Raw genomic sequence first — 19,778 nt, 5'->3', positions numbered from 1 at the left:
TCCTAATTTCATAATGTATCATGGGCTTAAGAAAATTGAATTTAATAAAAGCCAGAGATGAATGGCATCCTTAAAGGTCCCAACACTTGTCTTTATTAGCAGGACAAACTGCAGGTCTCCAAACACTGCTTCTCTCCAAATGAAAGTTTAAATGAAAAGTACAGTTGTGTCACAGGTTAAATTTCATTGTGGGCCCAGCTAACATTGTTAGTGAGGAGCTGGCTGTATTTGTTTCCTTAGACACCAGGGCTGCCAAACCCACCAGGCTATGGAGCTCTTTCCATTGGAGAAGTGTTTCTTCTACTTAGTGACAGAGGAAGGATATATCAGAAACGAGCCTAACTCAGATGAGCCCCACCTCAGAGTTACAGCCTGGAAATATTGGGTATCTGATTTTTCAAGGGGGCTGGTGTGTACTTTGTGTGTGTGTGTTTTGTTTTTCAGAGCCAAGCTCTCCTCTCTGGCCTACCCTGTGGTACTCTGGGAGGAGAGGCACCACTTAGTTTAAGCAGCAGCCTGGGCCTCCTCTCCGCCCCTCCTCTGCCTCAGTCTTAATTTTTCCGCCCTTCCTGTCTCTAGGGGCTCCTGCCAGCTTCCCCATCCTTGGGGCAGCCCAGGGAACCCAGGCAGCCAGAAGCTTTGAATTTCTCTGTCATGAAATCTGGCTGCCTTGGTTTGGTCTTCAGTCCTGCTGTGATCTGTTGGATAAAGATGCTTGAAAAACGAATCCCATAGAGCAGGTGTGTTTGGTGGGGAGACACCAGGCTGCCGTGGAATATCAGGGAGACAGGCCATTTCTCCTTCCGTCTCCCCACTCATCCATTTCCTGATTGCAGTCAGGTGTCAGCGGCTTCTGTGTTGTTTCTCTGGGATGTCCCTGGAGAGAACCAATTTGCCTTGATTTTAGTGATGCTGGAAAGGTCCTCAGCAGAATGGGTGACCTGGGGAGAGGATGCCACTGGAGCTGACTGCGGGGGCCATTGAGCGGGCAAAGCCCCCCTCCTGTCTCTGCAGTGGAGGCCTCTTTCACATGCTAATTTTACTTGGAGGATTTTGCTTTTATTTATTTATTTTATTATTTCCTATTTGTCTCTTCCAGATGTTTTCAGGGCAATTTTTTTTGTGTGTGTGTGTTGTAAACTAATTCCATTCATGTTTTAAAAATTTATGAAAGCACTAATAAAAATGTCAAAGTGGTAAAAATGTTAGCTTTTCCTCTGCTTTGATTAAATTTTGCAAACTGTTTTTGAATATTAAAAAGCAATAATTTTTTTTATTCTCTCTCCTGGCTTCCCCTCGTCTCTCCGGCGCGTGCGTGCTCTCTCCAGCCCTCTCCCCCCGCTCTGGCCTGTTCCTCCCTTTCCAGGAGCGATGTATGACGCGGGCTGCACAGTCGGCATGCTGCAAGCCTGTTTGCACACCAGGACCTTGGTGCTGTGCATCTCTATTAAATAACGGAGACAAATTAATCTTAGAGACACCAAACAAATTGTCACTCCTCCTCGTTCTCTTCCATTACGTTCCAGCGGACTCGGAAGGGCTGGCTAAGCGACTGGGTTATGGGGGGGCCGACGCTGAGGGGTGGATATGCTGTCTGAGAGAAAGGTGGGAGGCACTAGCTCTTAATACTCTTACTTAGGTTTCTCTTACTCAGGTTTCTCCTCTTCAGTATCGTCTTTGGCTCCTTTGACTTTATTTACTGCTTATCTCTCTCTTTTTCTTTTTGTGAAAACTAATGAAACTCATTGTCTCTGTTTAAACTTCATGCACAGAGGTCTGTGCGTTAGTCTGATGGCTGGTTATCTATGTGGCTGGAGACTTAGGCCCCTTCCAGGGAAGGGACCCAGGCAGGAGGAAGGGGGTTCTCCTTTTAGGGGCTGGAGTGAGCAGACCCCTGCTGGAGAGCCGGGGTGGGGGGAAACAGGGCCAGATGCTCCCACTGTGTCCTTCCCCTTCCCAGAGACAGTGGGGGTGGAGTGTGCCTCGGGTCCCTGGAACCTGTGAGGATGTTAACTGTGGGAGGGTCAGGATTATAACTGAGCTGGCATCTTCTCACTCAAAGTCTTCAGTTTGACCTGGCAGGAGCTAATGAGTCCAAAACACTCCCCCATTCTTGATTCGGAGTTCTTTGAGATGGTTAGTTTAGAAAAAAACAACTGATTCTTCCTTTTCTGTGCCTTTGCCATTCCAGGAAATCATCGAGTTCCCCATCCTGAAGCTAAATGGCCGGACCATGGAGATTGAGTCTACCTTTCACATGTATGTCCAGCCCGTAGTCCATCCACAGCTTACTCCCTTCTGTACAGAGGTAAGGGCCCTGGCTAGCGGCAGGTGCTGCTGGGACAGGAGCTTGGGGATCATTGGTGCTCTATACTGGCTGCTTAGGGAAAGCATAGGTCTTCTCAGTGGTTAAGGCAGGTACACATTGGGCCCAGCAGTTGGCTTTTTACAAAGTCTGCCACTCCCCTCGGATCACTGTGGTCATCGGGGAACCCAGGGAGAGTAGTGATTCACTCTTCCCTGTAGTGATTCCCAGCTTCCCTGACACTTTCCCTTCCTCATCATCCCTACCTTTCCTGGTAAACCAGGCACTTGAAGTCTAGGAGTCGGGTGGTGCCTCTAGGGTTCAGCTTCTTTTCAGTTCCATTTCCCCTTAGGGTCCTTGACAGGAGGTGAAGATTTCAGCTTCTTGGTTATGTTGAGGCTTTCTTAGCTGTCTGGTGATGTTTTTCTGTCCTTGAATGAAGTGGTCCTCTGTGAAGCATTGATGGCATTTGTGGGAAGCACACTGCTATCACTAAGGAAAGAGATGGGCAGTCCAAGTTGGGTATGAGGACAGCATGGCCAATGCGGAGATGTCTTTATCCTTATCCTAGGCTGCTTCTGTACTTGGCCACCTTGCCAACAGATTAGTGTGGCCCCATTTTATGGATTTTGAAACTGGGACTGAGATCTTGGCGCTTGCTAGGGTCTCAGAAGAGTCATTGGCAGAGAGGAGGCGCCCCAGAAGAGTCTGACTCTCGGGACTGTATGAAGAAGCCTTCTGTGGCTGCTTTTCCCTGTGGTGCATCGTGTTATATGCTCTATGCTGGGGTGGTGGAATCATGGGCCAAGTGTGTGTGGTAGCAGAGATCCTGGGAAAACGTGAAAGCAAAGAGATCAAACCAGTCAATCCTAAAGAAAATCAACCCTGAATATTCATTGGAAGGAGTGATGCTGAAGCTCCAATCCTTTGGCCACTTGATACGAAAAACTGACTCATTTGAAAAGAAGCTGATGCTGGGAAAAGATTGAGGGCAAGAGGAGAAGGGGGCAACAGAGGATGAGATAACATCACTAACTTAATGGACCTGAGTTTGAGCAAACTCTGGGAGATAATGAAGGATGGGGAAGCCCGGCGTGCTGTAGGTCATGGGGTTGCAAGGAGTTGGACGTGATTTTGCGACTGAACAACTAGCAGTTTGGGTGAGAGTACGTTAGAGACTTTGTGCCATCATCCAGGGACCTGTTTTCTCCATATGAGTGAATCAGGAGGACAGAAGTTCTCAAGTAATCCCCAAACAATCCTTTTGGTGTGGAGGGGTTGGGGAAGTGCCTGCCTGTGCTGGCTGGGGAGGTCAGTGGTCTCTGATACTAACTTAGCCCAGATATGAGGTCTTGAGCTCCTGGCCTTGATGCCAGTGCCCCAGGTGGGCCTTTTGTTGTAGGTATCCATCTGCCAAGGTGTCTAGTCTCTCAAGCCTTTTGTTGTTCCAACCAATGATGATGAGGCTCTTGTTTCCACTGGGGACAACTTTTCTCCCCTCATTCCCCTGGGAATTACCTGTACCACTAGGGGGCGCTAATCTGTCCTGTTTCCCCCTTTGGGAAAAAATCATCACTTTAATGATGATGAAAATCCCCTTCCTTATGGGAAGGGAAGGGAAGACTTTCCTGAAACTAGCCAGGTTCTTGAGCCCTCCACTGGCCTGAAAGTGTAGTGTCCCCTTATCTTTCCCTTCCTCCTTTCTGTGTGCGGCCTCCCCCTTGGGGCCTCCAGTTCCAGCTCACTGCCTGACGTCGACAGGCAGGCCTAAATTGGGGGAAGCTGGTACTTGTTTAGGGGTGGAGTGGAGCATTGCTGGAGCTCAGCTCTGGGCAGGACTGGACGCTTGAGGATATTGGGAAACGGGGGTTTTTCAGAGCAAAGTTGCTACTGCTTCTCTTTTGAGGGAGGGGAGAAGGGATTGCAAGACTCTGCTGAGAGATGTTTCCTTTTTCTGGAAAGTCTCACCGAGGGACACGCATACATAATTTGGAGGGTAGCGGGCTTGGTGGCATAGGATCCTCCTTATGAAGCCTGCTCTGAAGTGAGGCTGTGACTGTGCTGTAGACATGGATTCTGCCATCCTCTCTCAGGCTCCCAGAGCTCAGAACTCCCCCTGGCCTGGTCCCTGCTTTTTCATCTAGCCTCAGATCTCCCTGCTTCATCTCCGCCTCACTTTCCTCAGTCTGTCTCTACACACGATGGTCCTTCTGCCTGTGTGCCCCGCCTGCCCTCCTGCTTGTCCTCCAACACTCTGCTCAGGGTCACCTTCTCTGGGAAACCTTCACTGAGCCCAGGCTGGGCCGTGCTCAACCCAGCATAGCACCGTCAGATATGTTATACTGCAGTCATTTGTCCATCTCCCCACTAGACTGTGAGCTCCTTGATGGCAGAAACTAGGTGTGATCCCTGTCGGTCCTATCCTTAGGGCCTGGCACCAAGTAAAAATCCATGTTCCTCAAGTGGCTGGTGTCAAGGAGTTTTTCTACCACAGCCTGCCTCCCTGCAGGGTAGCTGTACTGCTCACTGCTCTTTTGAGTAAGTAACGTCTTCTTTGAAAAACCTCAGGTCATCTAGATATCGCCCTGTCTTCGTACTAGATGGACTGTAATGCCAAGGGAGGCACAGACACAGGATGGGGCTGTCCTTCTGAGACCTCATCCAGTCTGGCAGAATGTGCCTTTGCGGACGGGGAGGGGTGAGATCATTCCAGCCACAAGGAATCTTTCATTGGTAAGGGTAAGGAACAACCCCAAACCTCCAGATTTTTCTAAGCAGGTCCCCCGGGAGGATTTTCTCTCTTGGACCAGAAGTTTTTTTTTAAAGAACCCTGGCTGTGTGCGTGCATGCGCAAGCACATGCGTGTGTTAGGAGCGAGACGGGCTCAGTGCCGGGCAGCCAGAAGAGGGGTTCTGCCTCGAGTGAGTCTGCAGCCTGCGTGCAGACACTCTCGCTGTCTGAGTGATGAGCATGTCATTAGCCTTCTTGAGGTCCTTTCTTAGTCCCAGTTGATAGGCTGCCTGGAGATGTTCTGACAGAAACAGGATGGGGGTGTGTTGTCTTCCTTCCCAAGCCCTTTCCTACCACCTCTAGAATCCACTCCAGCTCATTACATCTCTGCCTGTAGCAGCTGGGCTGCTGCACAGTCCCTGACCACGTGCAGTCCTTTTTGTTATTGTTGTCACTGTGGAAAAAAAACAAACTAGGAAAAAATACCCATTTTGCTAAATGCCAGTAAAGGGCTTTGTCTTGCACCTGTACTTGTAAAGGGTGAGATTTATTGGTCTCTTTGTCTGAGGAGAAAGAGTGGGTCTGATTATCAGATTGCACACCAGAGACAAGTGCTTATGTAATCAACAGACTGTCTTGGTGTCAGAATACGATTGTGCTGGAGATAAACTGTGAAGGGAGAAAGCACTGGATGCTGACACGCTATTGGCAGCGAGCATCCAGGGCTGCTTCCTGTAGTTGCCCGTATTTACGAACGAGGAAGCCCACTCGTCCCCAGACAGAGCTCTGGTGCGGGTAGGGGATCTCAGTCACCAGTTACGTTATCAGTCAGGGTCAGAAGCCCCTCGCCTTGTGGTTTCTGAGTCTGGGGAAGCGGGAGTTAATCTGTAATCCCTCAGTGAAAGGAGCCACAGAGCACACATTAATCCTTCCTCTCACCTCTCCTGCTTTAAGTGGTTAAGGTCTCTGAGCTCTGTTTAGCCTGTGAGCCCTGGTTCTCAGCTTAATAAATACTTGGCTTTGCTCTAGTACCTTTCATTGTGAGAATGTGAAAGCTTTTTACAAACATATATTAACTCAAGTGGGAATGGGCTTAAATAGCAGCGTGAAAGATTTAGGTTAGGCCTAAGGTATCACTTCCCAGTATGTATTTTATTATATTTTCTCTCTTCCTCACAGTTTCTGGTATGTCTTATAGGTTGTCGATATCAGGTACGGGGATTGACTTCTTAAATTTCACCCTCCACCATCTTCATCGAGTGGCTTGACAGAGCTGATCAGATGTGATCCATTGTTGGAGGCGTTAATGCAGGGGAGCGAGGCCTGTTCCTGAAAGGATCTCAAGCCCCTGTGTCTCTGGGGGTTGAGTACAAGTCCCTTAGCTGTGAGCTGTAAGCCATGCCTTGGCCCACAGGCGGTTTGGGAAGCATGGAGAGAGGCAGGAAGCCAAGCTTACTAGGCTCCTCCCAGGCTGATGATTCTAGGATTGCTGACCACTGCGGGGAGTGTGAGAAAGCCCCAGAATTCTGGAGGCCGTCTGCACCCCTGCACCCCACAGTGACAGGAGGCGGGCCTAGTCTTTGGTGAGAGACCCCGCAGGTCAGCACCTCGGTGGTTGTTTTCGATGTTGTGCTTTTCCTGGGACCTAGGGCAGGTGCTGACCTCAGTCCCATCTCCAAGGAGCGAGGGTTCTTGGCAAGGATGCTGTTGGTCTCCTGTGTAAGAGGGATTTTCTGGAAGCCCTTCAGAGTTCATCTGAGTGACACTTGGTGGGAACCAAGAGGAGGAGACCCAACCTTGCCTCGGGAAACTCAGACTGGACACGAGACTGTGAGCAGGCCCTGGGGCTTTCCCTGACAAGTGGCTGTGTGCCCTCTTTTCCAGGATCGTCCTGATCCAAAGCCCCAGCGCCAGGCATGGGGATGTGACTCGGCCCTAGGAGAACCTAGCAGGAGAGAAGCTGGGCGAGAAAGGGCAGTAGTGGGTGCAACCAGGCATCTGGCTGTGGGACCTGGAGTTGGCAACAGGCCTGCTCCAGACCCTGCCGAGATAAAACACAGGGCCCTGCCTGCTCAGTGTGGCTCTGGGTGCCAAGAACTCAGATTCCACAATGGCAGGGTTGTCATGCCTTTCTTCACTGCTGGATTCCTGCTTGCTTGAGTGGGGCCCCGCCTTTCCAGCAGTAGATGCTGACTGAATGGAAGGAGAAGTCTCAGCACTCCACGATGAAAGCTACAAACCTGGGGCTCTTCCCCATCCCCACCCGAGCCCTCAAGGGACCACCTTTTCTTCTCTTTGGCTCAGGCCCTCCCTCTGCTGGGCAGTTCTTTGGTCTTCCAAGCAAGGAAAGGGTGTAGAAGTGCCAGCCGGGTGGGCATGCTGTGGGTTAAAGCCTCGCGAAACAACAGTGTAGTTAATCTTTCTAATTTATTTTCCTTTTAGACCATGGGAAGTCTGTAGGCAGCAGCTGTTACCCAATTAAAATACAGATTAATATAAAAACAGTTTCTGGAATATAAAATAGAGTGGCTGTGTCCTTACACTTCCTTAAAATACCACCTAATAATGACTTGATGAACTACAGAAACCCACCTAGAGGAACTCAGCGTTCTTAAAATGAAAATTTCTTCCCTAAAAGGTGTGTATTACCATTCCGTGTAAGTCGCTATGAGAAAATAACCTTCCCTCTTAGAGCCAGCGGTTTGTGTGAGTTGGGTATTTGGTATTCATTACACATAATTATAGTTTAATTGGAGTTTAATCCCCACCCCCCACACTTAAAAAAAAAGAGAAGTTTCCAAGCAGGCCTGAGATGCTACTCTGTCTGGAAGTGGCCAGGATGCCGGCCATGGTGATTTCCAGCTGGGTCCACGTCTGTGCAGGGGCCTCCTGCTGCAGGCCCTGAAGGCAGCCTCTCTAGTCTGTACTTGAGGGATATTTTCCACTTCAAAATAAAGCAGACCAAAGCACCAAGCTGGTTTGAACCTACGCCTGACCTGGGTGGAACAGAGGCCCTTGAGTGAGAAATCCCCTAGACTAGGTTTGTAGGTTTTTTCCTCTGCTGAAGGTGCCAGTTTCCTGCTTGGCCAGCTGGTATCAAGGGCCCAGGAATGCAGGGTGAAGGGTGGATGCCTGGGGGGCACCCTGGCCCTTCAGTGGTGCAGAGGGGGAAGTGCTGGATACCGAGGCTCAGAGAAAGGGGGACTTGGAACTAGAGGTGCTGGTCCCGTGTGCGGGCATTCCCTGAGTTCTGCAGGAACTCCTAAGGAGCCTGGAGGTGAATTTACTTGGGCTTCCCAGGTAGCTCAGCTGCTAAAGAATCTGCCTGCGGTGCAGGAGACCCTGGTTCGATTTCCAGGTCAGCAAGTTCTCCTGGAGAAGGCATAGGCTGCCCACTTTAGTATTCTTGGGCTTCCCTGGTGACTCAGATGGTCAAGAACTCACCTGCAATGCGGGAGACCTGGGTTCAATCCCTGGGTTGGAAAGATCCCTCAGCCTACGTGAAAACTAAAGCCTTGATAGCTTCCTTGATGGCTCAGCTGGTAAAGAATCTGCCTGCAATGGGGGAGACCTGGATTTGATCCCTGAGTTGGGAAGATTCCCTGGAGGAGGGCATGGCAGCCCACTCTAGTATTCTTGCCTGGAGAATCCCCATGGACAGAGGAGCCTGGCGGACTACTAGCAGTAATTCGGGAGGAGTTATTGCACCTACTGAATACAAAAGATGTGTAAAATCAGATTTTCTGCAACATGAAAGCTGAAAAGAGGTCTGAGACCCAGCCCGTGCCCCCATCTCGGGGCAGGAAGTTGTGGGGGTGCGTGATCCCCAAGGCTTCTGCCAGGTTTGGAGCCTACAGCTATGCAGGTCAGAGGCTTTACTGTAGAAGGAGGAAAACAGAAAAGACTCCAGTGCAGCTTTGAGTCCCTGCGTCCCCGGTTTGCACCCATAGGCTATTTCTCTTTCCTTTCAGCTCACCGGGATTATTCAAGCCATGGTGGATGGTCAGCCAAGCCTGCAGCAAGTGCTGGAGGTAGGTTGAGTGACCTTTAATTCCTGACCTCTGACCCCTTCCTGCTGCCTTCCTCTCCCTCCCCTCCTGAGAATGTAGCCGTGTAATTTGACTATGATTATGGCTTGATTAGAATAACATTTGCTGTCACATCAGTGACATGCTGTTGAGAGTATTGAACCATTGATCTGTCATCTCCAGCTGTTCCCGTCAGGGTTACTGACAAGATGTCCGCGCGCCCCCGGGAGTCAGTGGAGGCCCCGCCTGCTCGCAGCCCGAGGCTGTTGCTGGCCGGTGGCTCCGGCGACTATCAGGCAGCCTGCGCCGGGCGGCTGGGAGCAGGGGAGCCGAGCTGCGGCACTGCGGGCGGCCCCGGGGACTGGAGGTGTTTTTGTTTAGCTTTAGTGTTGGCTTCTTGTGGCATGTGAGCACTTCATTAACTCACCCAGAACTCCCCATTGATGGCTTTTGTTTGCTGTCAGCTCCTCCAGGAGGTGCGGCCGGCCCGCCTGCCCCACTGCAGCTTGCCGCTGGATGCATTGTGCCTGTCAGGGGTGCGGAGGCTGCACTGGGTAATGATTCCTAATCAGAATAATTACAACAATTGCCTATGTGAGGAAAATCAAATTAAAGGCTTTAGAACCCTTGGCAGAGACCACACTTCTGGGATGTTCTCCTTGGGGAGCTGGAAAAGGTTAAGACGCTGCTTCTTGTGCTCCAGCCTGAGGGAGTTGGGAAGCCGTGCTTGGCCTCAGCTCATCTCCCACCCCCCGCTGGCCTGGGGTTTTCAGAGAGGGAGAGAGCCCCCCCCCCCCCCCCGCAACTTCCTTCTCTGGGGGGAGAGGAGAGGAGAAAAAGCCTGTGGATCACATTAGGTGCTTTATTTATCCTTAAGAGCAACCCACTCCAGTATTCTTGCCCAGAGAATCCCAGGGACGGGGGAGCCTGGTGGGCTTCCGTCTATGGGGTCACACAGAGTCGGACATGACTGAAGCGACTTAGCAGCAGCAGCAGCAGCAAGAGCGGCAAGCCCCAAGCTCTGCCCTGATCACAGGAGCAAGCCGTGTGTCTGGGGGACAGCAGAGCACACCTACGCTGGAGGGAGCAGGGTGGTGGCAGGGAGGAAGATCTTTTTCTTGGGCCCAGAGGGCCTGTCCCATGGAGGAGAGAAACGCAGACTGAGTTTCCTGGGGCTCCTCAGGGTGGAACTAGGGCCAGAGAGACAGGTCTAGGCTCACCCAGCGGCCGAGTGTGTTTCTGATCTCAGGGAGCATGAGGCCCAGGCTCTGTGGCTGGTCAGGCTCTTGAAGGGTTGGGAGAAGATGAGCTCTGAGGTGTCTCCCAGCCCCACTGACCCTCTTCTTGGGTGGGGAGATTCACCCTTATGACTAAGGGGTCTCCTCAGCCTGGACTGCTCTCTCCAAGACGAGACTCAAGGAGAAAGAGGGGACCCTTCTGTCCCTGTCTTCCAGCCAGCATCCCAGAGCGAGGCCAGGGGACAGGCAGCTTTTCCCTGGAGTGTCTCTTGCTGGGATCTTGGGAGAAAGATGCTTTTTCTGGGCCAGTACCAAACCAGGGCTGTTGAGGTTATGGAGTTTTCTCCTAAGTGGTGCTGGTTGAGGGGAAGGTTGGTCTTCAGGAGGCTTTCTCCTGCTGACCCCGAGCCAACCCTGAAACAGGGTGCTCAGAGGAGTCTGCGTCTCACCCAGTCTCAGTGTACGTTGTGGGTGAAGAGGGCAGATTGCTCGCATTGAGGGAGTCTCTGGGGGCTCGAGGAGACCAGTCTGGGCTCCGCTTTTTCCCATGAGCCCTGAACTGGTTAAAGAGCTGAGGAGCTAGTCCTCATCCTAACCAAGGCCTTGAGCAGTTGGCCGGATGGGTGTTCGTTCAACACATTTGTTCTTGCCGATCTCAGACTAGGCTTCTCCACACCTTCAGTAGCCAGGAAGGCTGGCTACTGTGGGTTGTCTTGGTGGTCCCTCCAACCATCTCTCCATTCAAACAGAGAAGGGAAGGAAAAGGACAGGCCTGATTCCAAACACATGACTTCCCTGGACAGCCTCGTAGCAGAAGCTGCTCACTGAATACCTGCTGCATGAGTGAATGGCCTTGGCCCTAAGCTTCCAAGGAGCAGCGAGTGCTTCCCATGGTAGAGGCCTGGTCTTGCTGGGCGTTGCCTCCTGACAGTCCTGTCCTGTCCTGCTCTCTTTTCCAGGACCACTGTGCAGGAGTTGGGGCGTTGGGGAGCCCCCTAGCAGGTGGGGCACTTACCTTGGGGATTTAAGGCCAGTGAACCGGAGCGAGATTAGCTGACTTAGGGAGCTCCAGGTTTGCCTTCCCTCTTTTCTTATGTAATGTCTTCCTGATTTTCTTTAGGTCACCCTAGGGAAAGGATGCGTGTGTGCATGCATGTGTGTGTGTGCGTGTGTGTCCGTGCAAGGGCTGGGGCCAGAGTGGCCTGGGAGACACACATTCAGCAGTGGAAGGTCCAGAATTTAGCTGCCGGGGAGACCCTTGCACTGAAGAAGATGCTCTGGGGTGCAGACTCTGAAGAGGGTCTGCAGAGTCTGGCCCTGATGTCCCAGGAGGTAGGACTGCCGTGGCCATGAAACTGCATGGGACCCTCGCCCCTGCTCCAGGACTGCTTCAGCTGGGCCAGACCTCCAGAACCTCTGAGGATCCAGGAAGCCCAGGGTTATCATGGGCTGTCCATTATCTGCTGGGTACACAAGGCCTTCACAGTCTGGCCTCCCCCAGCCTCCTTTCAGTCACTGCAGAACTCCAGTCACATTACTTCTTACTCATATCTCTATCAAGAGATTGAGAAGGGACCGTGCTGGGTCAGGGATTAGGACAGTGAATAAGACACCTAAGAGCCCCTGCCTTCATGGTGCTGTTAGTCTGGTGGGAAAGGCAGACTTTAAATAGACAGTTGCTTCTCAGACGCAGAATGTCTGTGCCTTTGCCTCCTGTCCCATGTTCCAAGCCGTCAGGCAAACTCAGCCACCCAGCCATGAGTTCAGGCATCTTTATGCAGCCTTTCTGACGCCTTTCCCCGTGAAAGGTGGGGCTGGCCTCCACCTCTTCTTGGTCCGATGGCATCCTGGGTGCTTCTCCATTGATGCCTCTGTCATATTGTATTAAGATGATCTGTCTTCCTTGCCTTCCCAGCCTCCTGTCTATTTTTAGGTAGGCATTTAATCCATTATCACACATAATTCACAAAACAACCCTGTAAGGTTAGTCATCCTACCTCGTTTTATAGATGAAGGAAACTGAAGTTCAGAGGGGTTAAATGACTTTTAAATGACTTCCCATCAGTGACACAGCCAGGATATGGAAGAGCCAAGGTTAGAACCCAGATGTGTCTGATTTTTCAATCCCGAGTTTCTAACGACTGTGCGATATAGCCTTTAAAAATAATCCCCCTGTGTGAGTGGCACAGCGGTGTGATCTGCTGCACTCTTGCCCCATGCCTGGGATCTTCTGAAAAGTAGGCACTGCTTCGTGAATGCTTTATGATAATTCTCTCGTTATATACTGATTTTAGTATTTGTACTTGCAGTGTGAGTGCAAATAATAAAACGGATCCAAGGGATGAAGGGGAAGAAAGACTTAAAGTGTGTTTAGGAGCAGATTTTTTCCCTGTCTAGGAATTGAGCTCAGCCTTCAAAAGATTCTGCTGAATTTGAATCCCCAACCAGGAGGAGAAAAATACAGATTCTGGGGCCAGTTGATGAATTTCTAGCGACTGGAGCAGGCTGTGCTCTCCCAGTTGTCAGAATGGGGCTACAGCCCGGCAGAGGAGCCTCTTCTGCTAGCCTCTTGGTGAAAGTTAACTTGACCTTCATTTGGAGAATAAGTAAATTAATGCATTTGGTTAGTAAACATTTGGTGGGAGGGTGGAATGACTAAACAAGCGAACGATCCTATGGCGTTCCCTGCTTGGGGGCCTCCTTCCAGCCTGTTCTCATGGTCCAGGCCAGCCTGTGTCTGTCCTAGGCAGTACCTTTGTTTGAGGACCAGAGGTATTTGGACTGACCTACTGGCTTCTGTCCTTATCCTGTCCAGGGTGGGCTGCCAGGCTCTGGGAGAGTGGAGGGGCTCCCTGCCCCCACCCCCACCCCTCCAGCACTTGGGCTTATGGGATCTGCCTACAGGGTTCATCCTGCAAGGGCCTCCATAGTTCTGAGCCAAGGTTGAGAGCCCAGAGTGGAGCTGTGGTAGGATAAGATTACAGTTTTCTCCTGCTCTGATTACAAGCAGCTTATCTGCGTTTCACTGTTGTGGCTCTTCAGAGACTCAGGGTAAAAAAAAAAAAAAAGGAAAATCTCATCTGTTCTTGTTGTGTACTTTTCAGAGGGTCGATGAGTGGATGGCGAAGGAAGGCCTCTTAGATCCAAACGTCAAGTCAATTTTTGTCACCTGTGGAGACTGGGACTTAAAAGTCATGTGAGTATGAGCAGGACTCCTTTGCTGACAGGGCTTGGAGCCTGCAGGACCAGGTTTTGCCTTTCACAGTCTCAAATGTCCAAGCCTACAGGGCAGCTGGGTCAGGCAGTCCTTGGATCTGGGGGCTGCCTGGGCAGAACGAGGGCTGGGAGCTCTGCATTCTGCCTCTGGATGGACCTTTCCAGCCCTGCTGTGGCCTTCTTACCTGTGCTGGGAGAGCTCTTCCTATTGTGGGCTACACGTTACTGCCCTGAAAGAAAGGAGTTAAAAGAGGGTTTTTAATTTTCTTCTAAACCAAATACATAGTATTTACTCTTCTAAATGCTTTAAAAATAGTAACTCATTTACTAACCCTTGGGACTCTTATTATTCCTATTTTATAGATGAAGACATTCAGGCGCAGAGAGGTTAAGTATCTTGCCCAGGGACACACAGAGCCAGAATTAAGACCCAGGCAACCTGGCTCCAGGGTCCATCTTCCTAACCATGATGCTATGTTAGGCTCTCATGTGGGATGTGAGGCCCTGATGATCCCCAGAGAGCCCAGGGTGGAGATGGGAGAGGGATGCTGTTGCCGGGTCACCAGCCTCCTCTTTCCCTCCCTTGTCCCCACTGCTTTTTCTCCTTTGTCTCCTGATCCTGCCCCAGTTCTGGAAGACAGAGCTGGTTCCTTTGCTGGGTTGACGCTTCTGCCTCTTGTCTACCCTCATGGATACTTGGCTTCAGAAAGTCCCCAGGGAACGAAAGCAGGGTGGAGGTCGGGAGCGGGGGGTGCTGTTTGCTGAGGATTGATGGGATCGATACCTCTGTGTTCTTTGTGACTGAAGGCAGCAACGAGCATTCTGTGTGTATATGTGTGTGAGTTTTTGAGCGTAAGATGGGGTATTGGTGGGGGTGGGGAATTGTGGCTCTGGAGTGACATTTCCTTCCAATTCAGGCATTATTTTCTCACCAAGATCCTTTTTCTGCCTTTTGCTGGGCATTGAGGTGAAGTTCTGCACCCGGGTGGCTGTCCAGCCTGCTATTGGACCCAACCCTCTAGGTGAGGTGGGAGGAAGAGCAGGCCCAGGTCACATACTCGCCCGCACACCTGTCTCCCCCGGGCCTTGGATCATGTGCGCACGCTGACTGCATACCACACGCTCCAGAGCGCCCGATGACACCCATTGTTGGGGAACTTAATAGGGGCTGTGCCTGGAGGCAGAGCTGAGTCAGGGAAGGGTTCCGAGGAGAAGGTGAGGAGGAAGAATGCTGTTGCTCTGGTTTACGGCGTTCCATATCCTGGGCAGCTCTGAGCACTCAAGTGAGAAGGGACTCCTGGGGAGGGAGCTCCAACCCAGGAGAAGCTATCCGGGGTGGGGCACAGTACAGGCTGACACCCAGGGTTCTAGGGCTCCTGTGGTCCAGGCCAGAGGCCTGGTTTCTCTAGTTAGCTGAGACTCCCGCTCTCCCAGTGGCTTCCTCTCTTTGTTGTGTTCATGTCCCAAACACCCAACTTCAGCATCTTCTGTGATAGGCGTGAATGGGTGTGCTTATATGCGTATGTGAGAGCTTTCCTGCACGTGATGTTGGGGACTATCTGGCTGGGCCTCTGAAGCTTGGGGTCGGTTTCTCCATGACAAGGAGAGGAGAGGCTGGCATTGGAAGCCTTGGCATGGTGAGCCCTGGACAAATCTTGGTGACTCAGGAGGCTGCTTTGCATTTTGATGGAACTGATGTCATCAAGAAGAGGGATCGGGCTGGGGAATCAGAGCACATGTGAAAGGAAACTCAGATGTTAATGAGCGCAGTTTCTGGGTTACTCTTTTCCTTTACCTCCTGGAGAGTCTGTTTCACTTTTTTATTTCAACTACTAAGGGAGTGAGGGAATAAAGGAAAAAAGGAAAAACGTGAAAATGACAGCTAACATCAATTTCAAGAACTACATTTTTATGTTTCTGATCTTATTTCTTAGTTGATATTTCTATGATAACATTACTACTCTATGATGCCAAAAGAATTTCATTAAATGGAAGAAATTAGATCAGTTGGGAGATGAAGGCAAAGCAACCAGTTAGATTGGCAGAATCTTAAAATCCATAACTTGTCTAGGCATGGAAGGTTGAAGTGTGTTCCCCCAGCATAAGTGCCAGGGCCTCTGAGAAGGCAAACAAATATAGACACCATCTCTGCTCTCGAGGTAGCTCATGGTACAAGCAAGGGGCAAGGGTATAAAAAGGAAGGAAAAAGAGTGATACATTGATAACAAATCAGGAATAAGAAATTAAGGGACCAAATACAAACAATACACCCTTTTGAAAGTGGCAGTGACTGTAATAAAGTGCAATTTAAAAAAATGTTAATGAGCACATGCCGTGTGTCTCTCAGTCCTCCTACCTGTCTTCTTGGGTAGGAGGTGTTATCTCTCTTTTATAGATGAGAAAACAAAGCCAAATTAAAACCCGAGGCTCAAAGTGGTAGACCCAGCTAGGCATAATCAAATTCTTAAGGCCACATAGCTTCCAAAAGAGATAACTGGAGCTGACTTTGGCAGCTGGTGTGGGTCTGGCTCATGAAGGCCAGCCAAGCTCTGGAAGCGAGAGTGCAGGGAGGAGTCAGATGTCTGGTGGCAGGGGTGGGGGGAGGAGAGTTCTGTGGCCGCCTTTTCGAAGCAGGGTTCCGCGTAACTGCTGGGAAGGCTCTTAATTAAATGTGTAACAAAATAAAAACAGCCAGAGAGGAAACCTAAGCAGTGCTGCGTGACGGCGCACAGCTTCTCCGTGTTCCCGGAGCCTCTTGTCAGATGGCTCTCGTCAGAAGCATCACCTTCTCACATGCCTAGTAAAGCCTGCTGATGAGCCTGACAAGGGTGGTGTTAAACTGACCTAACAACTTGTTAGTATGTGGCTCACTTCTTGTTTTGACATCTATTTTCAAATTTAACTAAGTCTAAGGAACTCAGCAAATATTTTCATTTCCCACTCTAGTCTCTCCGAGCCATGGCTCCCCCTCATTGCTGTTCCCCCTGCCCCCTGCCCGCACCAGCCTCCCTCTCCCTGCAGCCAGCTTCACATCACTTTTGTTGGAAAGGGCCTGATTAGTGTGGCACTGAGAAATGGGGACTGAAGTGGCAGTGGAAATCCCACTGAAGAAAAGAAATCTGCCCCCATCCTGACGAATTAATTTTGTGTCCATCTTTTGTCAACCTGAATGGGGTGACACTCAGGTTTACGTGGGTTTTGATGCTGTCATCACAGATTCCGCTTAGTTCAGTTCAGTCCCTCAGTTGTGTTCGGCTCTTTGCAACCCCGTGAATCACAGCACGCCAGGCCTCCCTGTCCATCACCAACTCCCGGAGTTCACTCAGACTCATGTCCATCGAGTCAGTGATGCCATCCAGCCATCTCATCCTCTGTCGTCCCCTTCTCCTCCTGCCCCCAATCCCTCCCAGCATCAGAGTCTTTTCCAGTGAGTCAACTCTTTGCATGAGGTGGCCAAAGTACTGGAGTTTCAGCTTTAGCATCTCAGGTGGGTTTTAATACAGTGGGTGCAGATTTCATTTTCCTTCTAAACCTTTTTAAGAAACGACACTAGCAGTCTTGGCTCTTGGTCAGCTTGCCTTCCCTACCTGACATACCTTTCCTTTGCCTTACCTGTTGTTTCTTGAAGCTCCTTGTAGAGTTTAGTGTTCTTTCACCTTATTCTCTCTCCTCGGCTATCCGGGCTCTGTGTTGTCTCTGTAAAAGGCTTCCGTCTTTGGCATGGTGAGAGGACAGGGAAGATGCAGTGAGGATGGACACCTGCACAGGTGCTGCCTTTGCGGAGCTTGCCTTTTCGCCTGTAGTTTGGAGAGCTGGGTCTGCCAGCTGAACAGCACAGGTGGCTTAGAAGCTAGGCCACAGGGTTTCTCAGTGGCATGTGGGTTTAAGAAGAGGAGCAGATCAGGAGGACTGGGGGTTGTGGAGTGGGCTGGGGGGTAAGAAGAGCTGATATGAGGGTGGACCTGGGCCTCCGTGTCTCAGGGGAAGAGGCCCTTTGGAGGAGAGGGTCAGGATTCTCAGACCCCGCTGTGGAGGAGCAGGGTCCAGGGTTCCACTCCGGGTCTGCCGGGAGGGCCCTCATGCAGCTTCCCCTCAGCTTGGGAGCAGGGCATTTTCCTGCCATTGGAGGCCAAGTATGTGAGTGCAGGGCTGGCATTCGACTTGGGTGTTTCCTCGGCTCTCCTTGTGCAGTTTGCATGCCGCACCCCTCTGTTGGTGCTGTGCAGATGTGGACCAGGAAGTCTGGAGATCAAAAGATATTTAACATTTAACAGAAGTTTGTGTGAGACCATCTGAACTAATATTTTGCAACGAAAAACTCAGCCACCTGGGTAGCAAACTGTTTGAAAATATAATGATAATTTATAAGAATGGCAACTGGGGGAGAGCTGTTAATATTAGGCTGTCTAGCCAAAGAAAATGAGATCTATTTCAGTTACTTCAATACTCGGACATGAAATTTTTTGTATTATTTTGTTCTTAATCCATCAGGACGAAGACCCAGTCAGGAGGCAGGTGGAAGCACCTCTGTGAGAGTCACTCCTGAATTCACACTCCTTTTGTTTTTTCAGATGATTGAACCCATTCTAGACTACATAGCCCTCCCTTCTTGTTTCAAGTACAGACAAACGTTGTCTCTGAAAAAAAAAGACACTTTTCAAATCATCCTACTTACTGTTTGATTTGGGGATACATACTCAACGGGGGCTTGGGCTTCCCAGGTGGCACTTGTGGTAAAGAACTCACCTGCCAATGCAGGAGACAAGAGATGTGGGTTTGATCCCTGGGTCAGGAAGATCCCCTGGAGGGAGAGCATGGCAACCCTCTCCAGTATTTTCGCCTGGAGAACCCCATGGACAGAGGAGCCTGGTGGGCTACAGTTCATAGGGTCACAAAGAGGTGGATACAGTTGAAGTGACTTAGCGCGCACACACACACACATTCATAGGGTCACAAAGAGGTGGATACAGTTGAAGTGACTTAGCACACGCACGCGTGCACACACACACAGTTGAAGTGACAATGCATGCACGTGCACGTGCGCATACACGCATACAGTTGAAGTGACTTAGTGCACGCACACACACACACGCACGCACACACACACACGCACACAGTCTCAACAGGGACTTCTGAGGGTCTCACAGCCAGGACGGTGGGAGAGCAGAGAGTGCTGTCCCCTGGAGAGAAGTCCCATGGCAGAGGAAGCACATGCCGGGGAGAACTCTGTGGGGTACACAGTATCTCGTGGGATGTGTAGGTGAAGTTTGAAAGGCTTGCTGGGGGTCATCCTGGGCCCTCTGGGCATCTTTCATCAGCCTACTTCTCCTTCTTGAAGCACTCTTCATCTCTACTTATGTCTCCTGTTTCTCTGACTTTTTCCTTCCCTTTCCTTTCTATGATTCTTTTTCCCTTTTCTCTTAAATTTGGTGTTTCTTAACTACTGGCATTTCTTTGATCTCTCTCCTAGCTGTCTTTTCCTTTTATCCTACACACTCACACTTATGGGAGTGATCTCATCTATTTCTCAGCTTCAGCTATTCTCTGTACGCTGTCTTCTCATCTTTTCCTCTATATGAGAAATGGAGCCGACATGCAGCAGTGATCCCACTGGAGAAAAGGAATCTGTTCCCTCTGCCATTTGAACTCTGAGCCTTCATATCCAGCTCCTCTTCTCTGTCTTACCTAGACACCCTTAAAGCTTGTGCTTAGTTGCTCAGTCCTGTCTGACTGTTTGCGACCCCATCAACTGTAGCCTGCCAGGCTCCTCTGTCCATGGGCTTTTTCAGGCAAGAATACTGGAGTGGGTTGCCATTCTCTCCTCCAAGGAATCTTCCTGACCCAGGGATCAAACCCACGTGTCCTCCACTGCAGGTGGATTCTTCACCTGCTGAGCTGTCAAGGAAGCCTTAAAACTTAAAGCTCAGGTGTTATTTTTTCTCCCAACACCTTGTCCTCCAGAATTTTCTTGAATAATGACTCACTGGTACCATCTACTCAGTAGTTCTGTCAGAAAACTGAAAATCTTCCTTGGTTCCCTCCTCTAGCCATAACCAGTTAATTGCCAGACCCTATTGATCCTTTCTCCCAGAGGTTTCTCAAAGTTGTTGCCTTCTTTCCGAACCCACTACCCCTGCCCTAGTTCAGGTCACATGTTCTTCTTGGATTCCTACGAATGTCTTCTTGCTCGTTGGTCTCTCCAGCTGTCCTGTTTCTTACATTTCTTTCTCCTAATTGTAGCAGATTACATCATACCCACTT

General features: G+C 50.4%; 1 protein-coding gene across 18 annotated transcripts in view; it reads left to right on the top strand.

Moving 5' to 3' along the window:
• The window catches only part of ERI3 (ERI1 exoribonuclease family member 3), a 132,506-nt gene that overhangs the window by 32,542 nt on the left and 80,186 nt on the right, over window positions 1-19,778 (top strand). For 17 of the 18 annotated variants that reach the window (XM_042239930.1, XM_004001901.4, XM_012120995.4 and 14 more), the window contains 3 exons: window positions 2,192-2,308; window positions 9,007-9,066; window positions 13,406-13,497. In XM_042239930.1, coding sequence (XP_042095864.1) covers window positions 2,234-2,308; window positions 9,007-9,066; window positions 13,406-13,497 — 227 coding nt within the window. In that variant the 5' untranslated portion in view covers window positions 2,192-2,233. The remainder of the gene's footprint in view (window positions 1-2,191; window positions 2,309-9,006; window positions 9,067-13,405; window positions 13,498-19,778) is intronic. The other variant, XM_060402274.1, reaches the window with a different exon arrangement.

The sequence above is a fragment of the Ovis aries genome, chromosome 1 (assembly GCF_016772045.2).
Source record: "Ovis aries strain OAR_USU_Benz2616 breed Rambouillet chromosome 1, ARS-UI_Ramb_v3.0, whole genome shotgun sequence".
Lineage (NCBI taxonomy): Eukaryota > Metazoa > Chordata > Mammalia > Artiodactyla > Bovidae > Ovis > Ovis aries.
This window is presented reverse-complemented; position numbering and strand designations above follow the sequence as displayed.